General features: G+C 27.7%; 1 protein-coding gene across 4 annotated transcripts in view; it reads left to right on the top strand.

Annotated features, from left to right (window-relative positions):
- The window catches only part of LOC100212431 (YTH domain-containing protein 1), a 39275-nt gene that overhangs the window by 15095 nt on the left and 10109 nt on the right, over positions 1–14071 (top strand). For all 4 annotated transcript variants that reach the window (XR_010643461.1, XM_065817241.1, XM_065817240.1 and 1 more), the window contains 6 exons: positions 48–793; positions 3784–3805; positions 3882–4100; positions 6853–6903; positions 8121–8239; positions 8404–8457. Coding sequence is in view for 3 of the 4 variants with exons in the window: in XM_065817241.1 (XP_065673313.1) it covers positions 48–793; positions 3784–3805; positions 3882–4100; positions 6853–6903; positions 8121–8239; positions 8404–8457 (1211 nt within the window). In the remaining variant the exon portion in view is untranslated. The remainder of the gene's footprint in view (positions 1–47; positions 794–3783; positions 3806–3881; positions 4101–6852; positions 6904–8120; positions 8240–8403; positions 8458–14071) is intronic.

Raw genomic sequence — 14071 nt, 5'->3', positions numbered from 1 at the left:
TTTTATATAAATGAAATAGAATGAGTTAAATCAATAATTTTTTTTAGTTGAAAATCCATTAAAAAATAAAAAATCGTCCAAATCAACTAAAAATCCTCCAAAGCGCAAGTTATCAACGCGAAAAAGTAAAACACCTTCTAAAACTGCCAAAATTGAAGAACCAAGAGAAAAAGTAGAAATATCAAACATTGAAACAAATCATGTAGCTGAAAAATCAGCTTTAAAAAGTGAAAAGTCTGTGCCGAAAAGCAAAATTATTAAAACTACAACATCTGAAATTCCATTGGTACTACCTAATCCTGATAGTTCCTTGAAATCAAACAAGTTTATGAAGCAGTCTAAATCGGAATTAAAAACTGTAACAAAACCTTCAAAAAGTAGTAATCGTCATTCTCATAAAGAGCCAACAAAATCAGATTTAAAATCTGAGCCAAAGTTAAAGTCTACATACAAACCTTCAAAAGAATCACAAACATTGTCTTCAGCTATTGAAGTTAAGATAAATAAACCAGATGCTGTTAAAAAATCAAAATCATCCACAAAAAAAGAAAAAGAAAAAGATAGTTCAAAAAAAGATAGAAAGCTTGAGAGTAAAATTTCTGGTGAAAGTGATATTATTATTCAAAAGGAAATGCTTGAAAAAAAAGTTAAAGAGTTGGAAAAAAAGGTGTCAAAACCTTTGTTGAATGATTTGGACAAGCCAAAATCAAAAGATAAGTCATTAAAATCAAGCGAAAAAAAGCATGTTGTAAGTGAAGGTAAAGATTCAAAGAGAAGAAACAAGGATTCAAAAGTAAAAAATTAGGCTTTAACAATTTTACTATTTTGTTCTGTAATTTTGGAATTTTGTTTTCAGTATTGTTATTGTTTACACAGCAATAACAAACCTGATAGTGTTAATTTGTGATGTTGATTTGTAATAAAACCACAAAGAAAACTATTTTTTGTTTACAAATTTTGGTTACAAAAGGTTATAATTACATGTTAGTCAATGCATTGACATATCCAGGCTGATTTTGAAAGCAGTATACTGATTTAGTATTCTCCTAATTCATGTACAACTTTTTTGTTCATTTAATATATATTAATTATTAAATCATGTTGGTTTGTTTATAAGTAAATTCATAAATAGCCATATAAGTTTGTTTAAACAGTTAACAGTAATAATTGCAGCAGTAAAAGGTAAAATTACAAATAAAATCAAATTTTGGTTCAAATCTTAGAAACTTTTTTTACCTTCATGCAACAAATTTATTGGTGGTTAGTGATAAAAGTTACTAATTTTATTGCTAGCTACTAATTAAATACAACTGCATAAAAATGTTTTTTGCAATTATTACGACTTTTTTTCTAAATAAATGTCACATAAACATATCAAAAGACATTTGAAATATTCTAATAATTTTTGGCAAAATGTAAATGTCTTTACACATAAGTAATATTGCCATTTTGTATGTAAAATGGGTACTGCGTAACTCTTTTTAATAAGGCCTGATGTATGTATTTAAACATACATACATGTATACACATTAATTCTTTTTTCTAAATAAATGCTGCATAAACATATCAAAAGACATTTGAAATATTCCAATAAATAAGTTTTAGCATAATGTAAATGTCTAAACGCAAAAAAAAGTAGCACCTAAGAGAATTTTAATATATTCAAGATAAAATGTTAAACAAAATGAAATTAAAACAAAATGTAGGTACAAACATATTTTTTATTGAATTGTGTAGTATAATACAAGTTTTATTAAAAACATTTAAATTTATAACTATAACATAGAGACTTAATTAATATTTAGTGTGACCAAAAGTATAAATAAAAGACTCCAAGATGTTATTTACAATAACATCTTGGAGTCTTTTATTTATACTTTTATAGAGATTTTCAATAAATGTGATGGGTATATTTTACCATTCTTCTTTTAGAACATTCCAAAGCTCATTTACATTCTTTGGCAACCTTTCCATCTTCTTTCTGTCTAAGTAGTCCCAAACATGTTCAATTATTCAAATCAGGGCTCTGAGGAGGCCAAGGTATGGTTTGAAGCACTCCCTCCTCTTTCAGATTTGACAAATAGTTTTTAACTAATTTGCAAGTATGTTTGGGATTGTTATCCTGTTGTAAAATAAAACAATCCCATATCAGTTGTCGTCCAGAAGGCACAGTATGATTATGTAAAATATTTTTATATTTTTCACCTGTAAGTTTTTCTGTTATTCTAACAATATCTCTTACCCTTTTTATTGAAATACACCCCCAAACTTGAAATTCCCTCCACCATGTTTGATAGTTGATGCTAGACATGGCTCCTTCAATGCATCTCCCTTTCTTTGCCTAACCTACTGTCTATTCGTCCCAAATATTTGAAATTTAGATTCGTCTGTAAACAATACCTTGTCCCATTCATTTTTCTGCCACTCTTTGTGCTCTCTGGCAAACTTTAATCTTTTTTCTTTATTACCTTTGTGTAATAAAGGTTAATAGCTACACAGCCTTTTAATCCAGATTTTATTAAAGATTGTTGCACAGTAAATGCACGTACTTAAGTTTCACTAGCTCTTTTAAGATCTTGAACAAGTTCTGTGCTTACTATCTTGTGATTTTGTAGCGCTGTTATTTTTAAAAACTGTTCATCGCGTAGGCTTAACTTCTTGGGACGACCAGAGTTCTTTTTTTCCATTGCATCACTAGTTTCATTATTTTTTATCTATTTTTTGAACTGAGGCTCATGAGCAATACACACATTTGGTTATTTTAAGTTGACTATAGCCCTCTTCATGTAAAACAATGATGTGATTTCTGTCATTTATTCATATCTTTGGCATTTTATTAGTACTGAAATTATATTATTATTGAAATCATTAACTAAAGTAAATAAATATAGTTTTATTTAAAACAATATTTTAGTTTAATTTAATAAAAACTCAATATTATTTACTTATATTTATTTAAATGTACATTTTTAAAAAAATTTCTTAGGTGCTACTTTCTTTTGCACAGTACTGTATGTATTTACCTAGTAGTACCAATTGAAGTGCGAAATTTTAATTCAGTAAAAAAATTTAAGAGAACATGTTTTTAATGCAAGAACAAATGTAATATATACATATTATATGCATGTTATGTTTTAGTTAAAATGCTAAAGTACACATTAATAAAGAGAGTCCTCGAAATAACCCCCTTTTGCCCGTATGCACGCCTCCAGTCTTGGACGCCATTCCTCGATTGATTTACGCACGGTATCCATGGATAAAGCATCCCATTCTCTGAGAAGTGATCGCTTGAGGGCATCAACGGAAGTGTGAGGTTTGCAGCACACCTTCGCCTCCAGTTTAGATCAGATTGCATAATCCAATGGATTAAGATCTGGTGATGCTGACGGCCAGGCATCCGTAGAGATAAAATCGGGCACATTGGCTGTCAACCACCTCTGTGTTGTCTTCGCTTTGTGCGAAGGGGCACTATCTTGTTGGAATGACCATTGTTCCCCATTGAACAACGAGTCATCTAGAATCTATTCAAACAATACAAATAAATGCGGGAACTATATAAAAAGCACATGCCTGTTAACATGACAAGTTTAAACAAACTTCGCACTTCAATTGGTACAGGGTAAACATACATGCATGTATACACATTAATTTTTTTTAAACTTTTAAAGTTTAATAGTTTTTAAAGTTTAAATTTATTGTTTAAATAATAAAACAACAGTTGTATCTTCTATGACAGAAACAATGTTACAAATATATTATTAATTTTTTTTTTTTTCTTTATAGAAGAAAGAAGAAAATGTTAAAGGTAAATTTGTTTTAAAAATAAAAGGTTGAATCTTTTTAGAGTTTGTATACAAAAATTTTTATAAATTTTTTTTTAGTTAAAGAGAAAGTATTAAGTGACTATGTTCAACATATGAAAGTTGTTGATGAAATTGATGGGGGAAAACACTCTGATCATGAAAGTAACTTCTCCCATGCAAGCTCATTTTCACAATCCTTTTCCAATTCAAGATCTAATTCGTTTAGTGATAGCTTCAGTTGCTCCTTTTCTGGCTCTATCTCAATGTCCTCATTTACTGGATCAAATTCATCTCTAGGTATCTTAATAAGTTTTAATAAATCTTATTAAATAATATTTTCAAAGCTATAAATATTTATAATGTATATATAATATATAATGTTATATAATTATACACACATGTGCGCGCAGGCACACACAATTGTTTAGATTTATCCTATGGATTCTAATATTTAAGTTCAGAAATAAACTCTAATAACTAAATTCTTTGTATAATATTTTAATTATATTTTATTAGTTACTAAATTTGTATTTTGACTTTTTCTTTATATATAATAAAATAAAATTATATGAGAAGTGTAAACTTAATTTAGTTTTCTTATAAAAAAATATGTATTAAAAAAATCATCTGTCTACTGAAAATTTGGGTATGTATGAACATAATTATTCTCCTAAACTCTTTAATCAAGTATAAAACAATTACAACATGTTTACATATTTTAAGCATCTCTGCTGTTATTTTGTTATTTTCTTCCTATTATTATTTTAATAGTATATTTTATTTATATCTAAAACATATTTTTATTTATTTAACACAGCATGTATTAAATAAAGATGTTTAAAATGTAAAACATGTATTAACTTGTGCTTTGCATTAAATCTTGGGATTTAATGTGAAGCACCTCATCGTTGCAATTTTTTCATCATATTTTTCATGAGTTTTTGATATTTTTTCCTAAATTAACATTAATTAATTAACTATCCTAAAGTTTTATTGTAAATAGTTGGAATAGTTGCTCTTTATTATACACGAAAAAAGAGCAACCTTCAATTATAAACAAAAGTGTATTTACCCCTTGAGAGTTTAAAATTTCAAACAGTAAACAATACAAGAAATTTAAAATAACTTATTTTTGAATAATTTTTTTTTATTACCAGGCCTCAGCCAGAAGCGAGAACTTTAAGCTCTTTCTCTTGCTTACACACATCTAAATTGGCTTACAGGAACAATTTCTTCTCTCTCAAAAGTATAATTTTGTCATGAATATATATTTATAATGATATTATTAATATATATATATATATATATATATATATATATATATATATATATATATATATATATATATATATATATATATTAGGGTGGTGGTAAAAACAACTTATTTTAAAAATGTCAGCTGACAACCCCTAAATGTGTTTTATATAATAAAATAATACTGGGTTTAAAAAATTTTTGAATAAAAAATATTTTTACGGGTGCCACAAGGCCCTTATACATCAAACAGGTTCCTAATATTATAAAAAGAAAAGTTTCTCAAAAGTATGTCATGTTGGGTCTCAAATGATGCAAAAATATATAAAAATTTCAAAAATATGAATCATTTTATAAATATATTATTATTTTAGATTTTAGTAAATAGAAAATGACATTTTTTAATTTATAACAAAAAAAAGGGAATTTAACACGATTTTTTTAATTATAATTTTTTTATCTCTGCTTTTTATAAAACAATGATTATTTTTGAAATTTTTACATAATTTTGCTTCATTTGAGCCCCAACATAATATACTTTTGAAAAACTTTTTTTTTTATAATATTAGGAACCTATTTGATGTATAAGGGCCTTGTGGCACCTGTAAAAATATTTTTTATTCAAAAATTTTTTAAATCCAGTATTATTTTATTATATAAAACACATTTAGGGGTTGTCAGCTGACATTTTTAAAATAAGTTGTTTTTAGCACCACCCTAATATATATATATATATATATATATATATATATATATATATATATATATATATATATATATATATATATATATATATATATATATATATATATATATATATATATTTATTACAATATGTCATGAATATAAATTTATGACAAAATTATACTTTTGTGGGAGCTGTAATAGCTCGGTCGCTTCCACCAAGGTCCTATAATACTAATTTTTTTGTGAAAAACAAGGCAGTAAAATTTTTTAAAATCAGTTTTAAAAAAAGCATTTAATTTTTGGTTATGGTAAGGTCAACAAAAATATCAATTTAACCTTACCAGAAATATACTAATAGTTGTGTTTTTTTAAGTTTTTCTTTGTATGATAGAACTTTACAGCATTGGCTACATCCTTCTAAAAATAAATCAATGATTTAAAAAAAATTTTTTAACTTGATTTAAAATCATAAAAATATTAAAACTTATATTCTGTTGCTGTCTTAATTTGCTATTTTGAACATTTTTTGTATACTACCATTTATAATTATCTATAATATCTTGATAGTTCATTTATAATTTTTTTGACAATAGTCAAAAACTTCATGCTCAATCCAATTAAAAATTATTTCATCTATAGCAAAGAGTTATTAAGCTTGGTTTATTAATAATTGTGTTGTTGATAGGCTGTCATTTTGATAAAAGGACCCAAGAAAGGGTTTTAAATGTGGTATTAAAAAAATTTAAGATTGGTTTCAAAACTTTCTTTTTTTATTATTAATATTGATGAAACCGTAGTTGTGAATGTAAGAAAAAATCAGAAGTTGTTTATATTTTGTTATCAACCCAAAATATCTAAGTGTCAAAGAGCCATACTGGTTAAGTTATATTAAGGAAATGTTGAGATCTATTGAGTTTATAATGAATTTAATGTTGAGAATTAATAAAGTTTTATCAAAGTTTATCTTTGATTTGAGTTGAATTAATTTTTAATTTTCTTTTTTTTTAAATTTTCTTCAAACAATTTTTAAAAAAGTGTTACAAGTTTATTTTTTAAAATATTTTAATAAATATTAATTAGATATTGAAAGCTTCTTTTTTTTATCTAGATTCTATTGGTAAAATATCTAGTGATAAAAAAAGTAGGAAAAGGATCAAAGGTTTATTATAATTTATAACATATATATACAAGGGTTGAATTAAGTGATCATGACTTGAAATATCTGGAAAAATATCTGATCTTCAAAATTTTAGTTTGCGCAAAACTGTGTACTTTGTTTCCGGGGGCAAAATAGCTTGAATTTGTTAGCAAATAAATTATAAAAACAAAGCAAAACAACAAACTTATGACTACAAAAAGTAATAACACAAAATTTTGGTTTTTAAAAAATATAGTGGGTAGTCAAATAATACGAAAAACTTCAAGAGCTTAAACAAATTCGTGCTTCATAAGAAATGTTTAGCATTTCTTAAATGTTATGTAAAAATGCGTGTTAATTTTAACATCAGCCAATAAAAATTTTTTATCTGTTGATTTTAAAAGTTATGCGCGTTTTCATGGACCATTAGTAACATTTTTTGAAATCATAAACTTAATAAAAAGTTTAAACAAATTCGTGCTTCATAAGAAATGTTTAGCATTTCTTAAATGTTATGTAAAAATGCGTGTTAATTTTAACATCAGCCAATAAAAATTTTTTATCTGTTGATTTTAAAAGTTATGCGCGTTTTCATGGACCATTAGTAACATTTTTTGAAATCATAAACTTAATAAAAAGTTTATAATTTCGTATTTTACATTTTTATTCAAGTGCGTATTAGTTTTTGTTGTTGTTGTTGTTGTTGTTATTCACCTCCTCAAGCGAGATAAAACTCGGAACCTCTCGCTTCTGAAGCGAGCGCTTTACCACTACACCACTACCGCATAAGTTTAAGTTCCTGAAGTTCTTCTCATTTTTTCTAGATGCTTTTCTATTTCAATTAAAATTTTGGGATTATTTATGTTGTTTGAACGAAGAATGAATTATAAAAGCTATAAGTGCGTTGTAAAAGTAATAACACTATTATAGTTTTATTACTTTTATAATGCACTTACTTACTTTTATAGTGACTAAAGTGTTATTACTTTTGTATTCGTATGTTTGTTTTGTTTGTTTTTTATTATTTTTTTGTTAACAAATTTAAGCTCACTTGCCCCTTGAAAACAAAGTACACAGTTTTGCATAAACTAAAATTTTTAAGGCCAGATATTTTTCCAGATATCGCAAATCACGCTTGCTTAATTCAACCCTTGTATTTATATATATGTGTGTATATATATTTTATAAAATAAGAATTTTTTTATTTTTTAAACAATTTATGCACAGATTTATTTTAGATTCAGAAGAAGACAATGTACAAGCTCATAAATCATTCATTGATTCCATGTTAAAAGGTGCACGGTACTTCATAATAAAAAGTAACAACCATGAAAATGTTACCTTATCAAAAGCCAAAGTAACTTTGTTATTTGTTTATTATATTTTTATATATACATTAAGTTGATTAATAAAATATTTGCATATATGCAATATTTTTTTTCTTAATTTTTGTACACAAATATAACAGTTACAATAATTTTTTAAAATGTTTTCAAAAATTAACAAGTGTTTATTGTCTAGGGAGTGTGGTCAACACCACCAGCCAATGAAAGAAAGTTAAATGATGCATATAGGGTGAGAATTTTTTTATTAAAAAATATTGAAAAGGTTAAAAAAATAAATTTCAAATTGTGTTAAGGTGTAAAAATAAAGTATTTAATTTATTTAAGCTAATTATTGTTAAATTAATTTTTATATTAAGATAATATTTTAGGATAATTATATATATATAATTATTCTAAATTTTAATACAGTAATACAAGTCCAAAAAATCAATATAAAGTAATTAAAGTATAATAAAAAAAAAAAAAAAGCTTTCCAATTTGCTAAAAACAATAATTGCAAGACAAATTCAAATCAGTTAATAAGTGTTCAAAAAAATAAATAAAAAAACAAAGCAGCTCCTTGGATTAATAGTTGTTCAAAGATTTTAGTTGATAGAAAAAATGATTATTTGAATAATTAGTTCACCTGGATGGGAAGATGTAGTTAAAATTAAGCACAACGAATTTATATGTAAAGAAGTAAAAAAAAAGTGTTATTGGCCAGAATATTATTTAAACAAGAATTCGTTAAAAAAAATTTTTTTATCCAAAACTATTATATAAATATGTTTTTTCACAAGAATTCGTTAAACCAATTGGTTAAACCAAAAATAAAGCAGTCAGAAACAATTCAAGGTCAATTACAAACAATAAAACTAAAATTGTGGAAATTAACAACCAACCTAGTTCAGTGTTTATTAAGGAAATGTCAAACATGCCAGATTTTAAATACTAATTTTTGCATATTTTTTTTGTTTTTTTTTGCTTTTGTTGTTTGTTTAGGTTTCGTTTTATTTGTTTATTTATCAATTTATTTTATTTTTTGGGGGAAAAAAAAATAACAACAAAGAAATAAATTAAATATTTTGTTTTTTAACTTATCTTATTAATATTAATTTATATTTACAAAAATATTAATTAACCTTTTGTAAGTTTAAGTAATATACTCTAGATGGTTAATTTTATTTTGTAAGGTTTTTTTTTCTTTCTCTCTTTTGTAAAATTGTTTAAACTAAGCAACCATTAAATTTTATTTTTGTAATTATCTTAATGTAATAAATGTAATTTCTGTTTCTTTATTTAAAGTATTGAAACCTTAATTTATGCAACTTATTATAAAACTTGTAACTATGCTGTATAAATAATTACATTTTGTATTGCAAATAATATTATCAATCTCTAATAATAGTGTTCTCTTAAACTGTTCAGGGGGAGTTAAATGCTTTTGAAGTAAACAGGGATTATCTTTTTTCAGATATTTCCGGATTTCCAGATATTTTTCTTAACTTTTAGTTTTTCCAGATATCCAAAATGTTTTCCATACATTCATGTTTAGGTATACATTTTTGTAATATATTTGTTGTTTTTTCTTTCTCGCTCATCATTCTTACAAAATTAGGTTAAGTTTGAAAAAAACTTGGAAGCAACTCAGCTAAAAGCAAAACTAAGAGGAAAATAATGGAAAATAGTTCTGGATTTTTTCCGGAGATTTTACCTGTTACAGTTTTCCAGATTTTTAAAATATAACCTGGATAATCTATGAGTAGAGCATGCTAAGCAGATTTATGAATTGAAAAAAAAAAAAGAATTTGAAAAAACTGAAAAAGACAATAAAAATTCAGAAAAAAGAGTTAAGTTTATAGAGGGGAATTACACAGATTTCCCACCACTTGAAAAATTCTTGATGGATTACAGCTAACTGAGTGACTTAAAAATGATCACTAGAGCAACTATAAGTAGTGAATGTAGCTGTCAAGGAACAAAATGAAAGAAATAAAAAAACCATAAATGTAATCCTTAATGGCATGGTTTGTAGATTTGGGTCCTAATATCAATGAAATACCCTATGGAAACCCTTTTAAAGGGTGATAGTGCATGTCATATTGAACACAAAATGAGTGATTTGAAAATCCTGGATTAAAATCCAACAGACTTATTTAGCTTTGAATGTTTTACTACGAAATACCCATACATTTAGGCTATGAGTAGTCCAAAAAGTTAGTTGAAAAAAATTTTTTTTTGCATTTTTTTTACAAAACACAACATATTAGCCTGTAAAATTCAAACCAATATTCTTTAATTAATTTATTTTCTAAGTGAGTTTGTTTTCAAGTTCTGTTACAACCTTGGATTTACATTAATGGATTACAGAGAAAAGGCATGTTCTGAAGAAAATTTTCTTTTCTAAAAAAAATTAAATTCTCTTGCTGTTGTAGTCAATGACACATTTTAAAAGATGACTGGCATAATCTGGGTGCAATGGATCTCTCTTAAATCTCTCCTAGTGAGATTTGAAGTTGGAATGTAGAGCCTCTGTTGCCTGCTCACTAAAGAGGCCAAGTCCAATTTGTTTCATCTTGATGAACTGTGGCACGTGGTAAAACACTGCATGCACTTTGGGAGTCACAGAAATAGGAAGGTTGGTGTAGCTAAGTTTGAACTGTTCAATCTTGGATTTATAGTTAGGGTCCAGGCTTTTTCCAAAGCACGAAGTGACCACTGTCTTGAATAGTGTGAGTGTTTGAATGAAACCAAGAGCTGGAATGAAACCTTCTTTTTCTGAAAACTGTTGAAGCTTATCCAGACCTCTTAGAAGCTTCATGCAATCGTTCCCATTGAAATGCCCCCATGGTAAGGCTGGATAGGGATATGAAGTGATGGAGGCCATTCCTTGGCCCTTGGCCACAGGTCGCAAAGATTTTTAAAGATGTGGTTCACAACTCCAAGTAATAAGTGGAGCTCTATTGGTTGAATAGCCTCAAGGACAAACTTGTCATCTTGAAATTCAATCAAAGATACATGAATGACATTTTTGAATTCCTTCGACTTTCTTGAATCTCCTCCTGCCTGGATGTATTCAGAATGCTGTCTTCTGATCTGGCCAAAAGTCCGAAGTTGTCCACAATTTTCAAGACCTGGAGATGCAGCATCACACCAACAACAAGGGTATTTGCTACTGTGAGACTGAATGCCACAAAGAATTTTGGTCAGCTTTAGGTCACAAGAGACAACCAAAGAACCTGTTTGGCATTTTTCTTTGACTTGAATGAGGTCGAAAATGGCCTTCACAATCTGGTAACTCTCAGGAGTGTTTTGTGACAATGCTATCAGCATCTGCTGCTTAACACTCATATTTTTGGTTGATGCTGGTGCCATCAGCTTAATTGTCTTCTGTACTGAGCTGTGTGGAGGAGTCTCATCTTCTTCCAACACAATGTGAGTGAAGCTCACTTTCAGAAATGATCCACCACCATCAATCCCGAGTTTTAAAATGGAAGATTCTGATTTGTGATGAAGTTTTTGTGATGCTCTGAAAACATCACTGAGATTGCTGAGGCTCTGGCAGTGCACAACTTGACAATTTTGACCATTCTCTGCCAATCTGATGTTGCTGACCATGAACTGATCATTAAGTTTCTGGCCGGCTAGAGCGAACTTCAAAGGAAAACTTGGCTCCACCAATCTAATTGGGCTGATTTGATTTAGTGCTGAACCTAGTTTTTGCATGCCATTGTTTGAAAGTCCTGTATTTTGCTGAATTTGAACCATATTTTCTGTTGTGAGTGGTTCTTTGAATAGCTGCTGAGCCGATGACAGACCTTTAAAAACTATAAAATAACATCCATTAGGAAAAAAAATATTTATTCTTGCAATGAGAATGATTTAAAGTAAAATTAGGTTGATGAAATAAAATTGAAGCAGGGTAATTAATTAAGAGATGAATTTTCAATCAAAGCAGTTGCAATTAGCATTTTAATTAATTAATTCATTCTTGTTTCTTTTTCTCATAATTAATTATTACAGGTCATAAATTAAATGTTTGTGAGTCAACATTTTGAGTCCTTTTAATTTAGCATAATGATACTATGATAATTAACTAGACAATAGAAGTAATTACCTCTCCTCAATGGCAAAAGTTTTCCACAAGGCTGACTGAGTCTAATAGTGCCATTTGGAGATGCGCTTTTGGATGCTAACACTGTTGCAGCCACTTGCTCTGCACCTATGGGATCATCTGTGGCCATTCTTCTCTGGTTTTCATGGCGAGTTCCAATGGTGCAGTTGTGAAGAAGTCCTCGGCTAATAATTGACAAGCACTTTGTGCAGCGCTTTTCAGAACTCTGAGAAGTTTGCTTTGGAATTTTTTCCTCGGATTCTTTGACTCTGTTAAACGGATGCTTCTCCTTTCCTTTGTTCTTGACAATTTGGCATAAAAGGCACTCACAAACTGACGAAACTCTGGTTGTAGGTTTGATAGAAATTGACTTGAAGTCAAAAAGTTTAGGCACATGATTGATTTTTCCAGCACAAAGTTTTCCAATTTGAGATCTGCATGAAACACAAGTAGCCAAAGGCACTCTTTCATCACTGAAATCTATGTCTGTTTGAATCAGTTAAAGAATTTTCAACTTATAGTTTTCAGTCAACTCTTGATCACCCTTTTTCATGCATATAACACAAACAGATTTTCTGCAATCTTCGTGAGTTTTTGCAAATGTAGAAATCTTTAAATTTATTTTAAAATCGCTCACTGTGTTTACATTTTCCTTTCTTCTTTGAATAATTACTGCCATTTCCCGAAAAAATTATTGGCCGGTAATTTTTTAACCGAGGGGCAAAGTTCGAACTTGAGAATTTATCTTGATACATCGGAACAGCAATAAGATGCATGTTTGGATAAAAGCTTTTAAAATAAAAAAGTTTTGTTTTTATGCAGTACATTTTATATTATATATATTTTTTAAACAAAGCATGTCTTGTAGTATTTTAAGCACTTAAATAGATCGCATTATGGTATGCAAAAGCTTATAAACTTCTTGACCAAAATTATGCTTTAGATGTTAATGAGGGATTTCAAAACCCTTTATTTTGGGCTCCCATAGGCATGCACTATCATCCCTTAAAAGGATTTTCATAGGGTATTTCATTGATATTAGGACCCCAAATCTACAAACCGTAATGGAATAGCCAAATCAGACAAATCTTTACAATCTAAAAAAATTGAAGACGATAATGAAAAAATTTTGGAATTATTTAATGTTAAAACAAAAATGTGAGGAGATTGCAGTCAAAAAAGAAGAAGATAGCAGGTCCAATCTTAGTTGAATTAAAAAATGTTATTATGAGAAACCCTCCTTTGTATAATCAAAAAATTACATTAGTAGAAACATTAGTAACTTTAAAAATGTGTATATTTCAGCTGATACTAAAGCAGAGAGAGTGTTAGATTTTCAATTAAGACAAGAAAAAAATGAGCTAAACTCTCAACTTGCTTCTGATACTAAACTTCAATATGCTATCCGTGGAAACAAAATTGTTAAATTTTAACAAATACAAGCCGATTGACCACATTATATGTTTATATACGAATGAAACTTCGCTAAGCTGTAAAACCGAGAATTTCAAGGTATATATAGTGATGTAAATCCATGTATTATCAAAGTAATGGAAACTGTTTAAATCACTTCCATTACAAATTTCGGTTACTTTTTGTATAGAAAAAAATCGTAAGAATGGTAGAATTAGTGGTGGTGTTGTAATATACATTGATATCAATTTTGTATCTTATCAAGTTGAAGTTAAAATTTTGAGTTTCAACTAAATTGAGCAAATATAGGTTTCACTTCTTATTTGTCACAAAAGTT

The sequence above is a fragment of the Hydra vulgaris genome, chromosome 14 (assembly GCF_038396675.1).
Source record: "Hydra vulgaris chromosome 14, alternate assembly HydraT2T_AEP".
Lineage (NCBI taxonomy): Eukaryota > Metazoa > Cnidaria > Hydrozoa > Anthoathecata > Hydridae > Hydra > Hydra vulgaris.
Note: the sequence above shows the minus strand (reverse complement) of the source record. Positions and strands in the feature narration are given on the sequence as shown.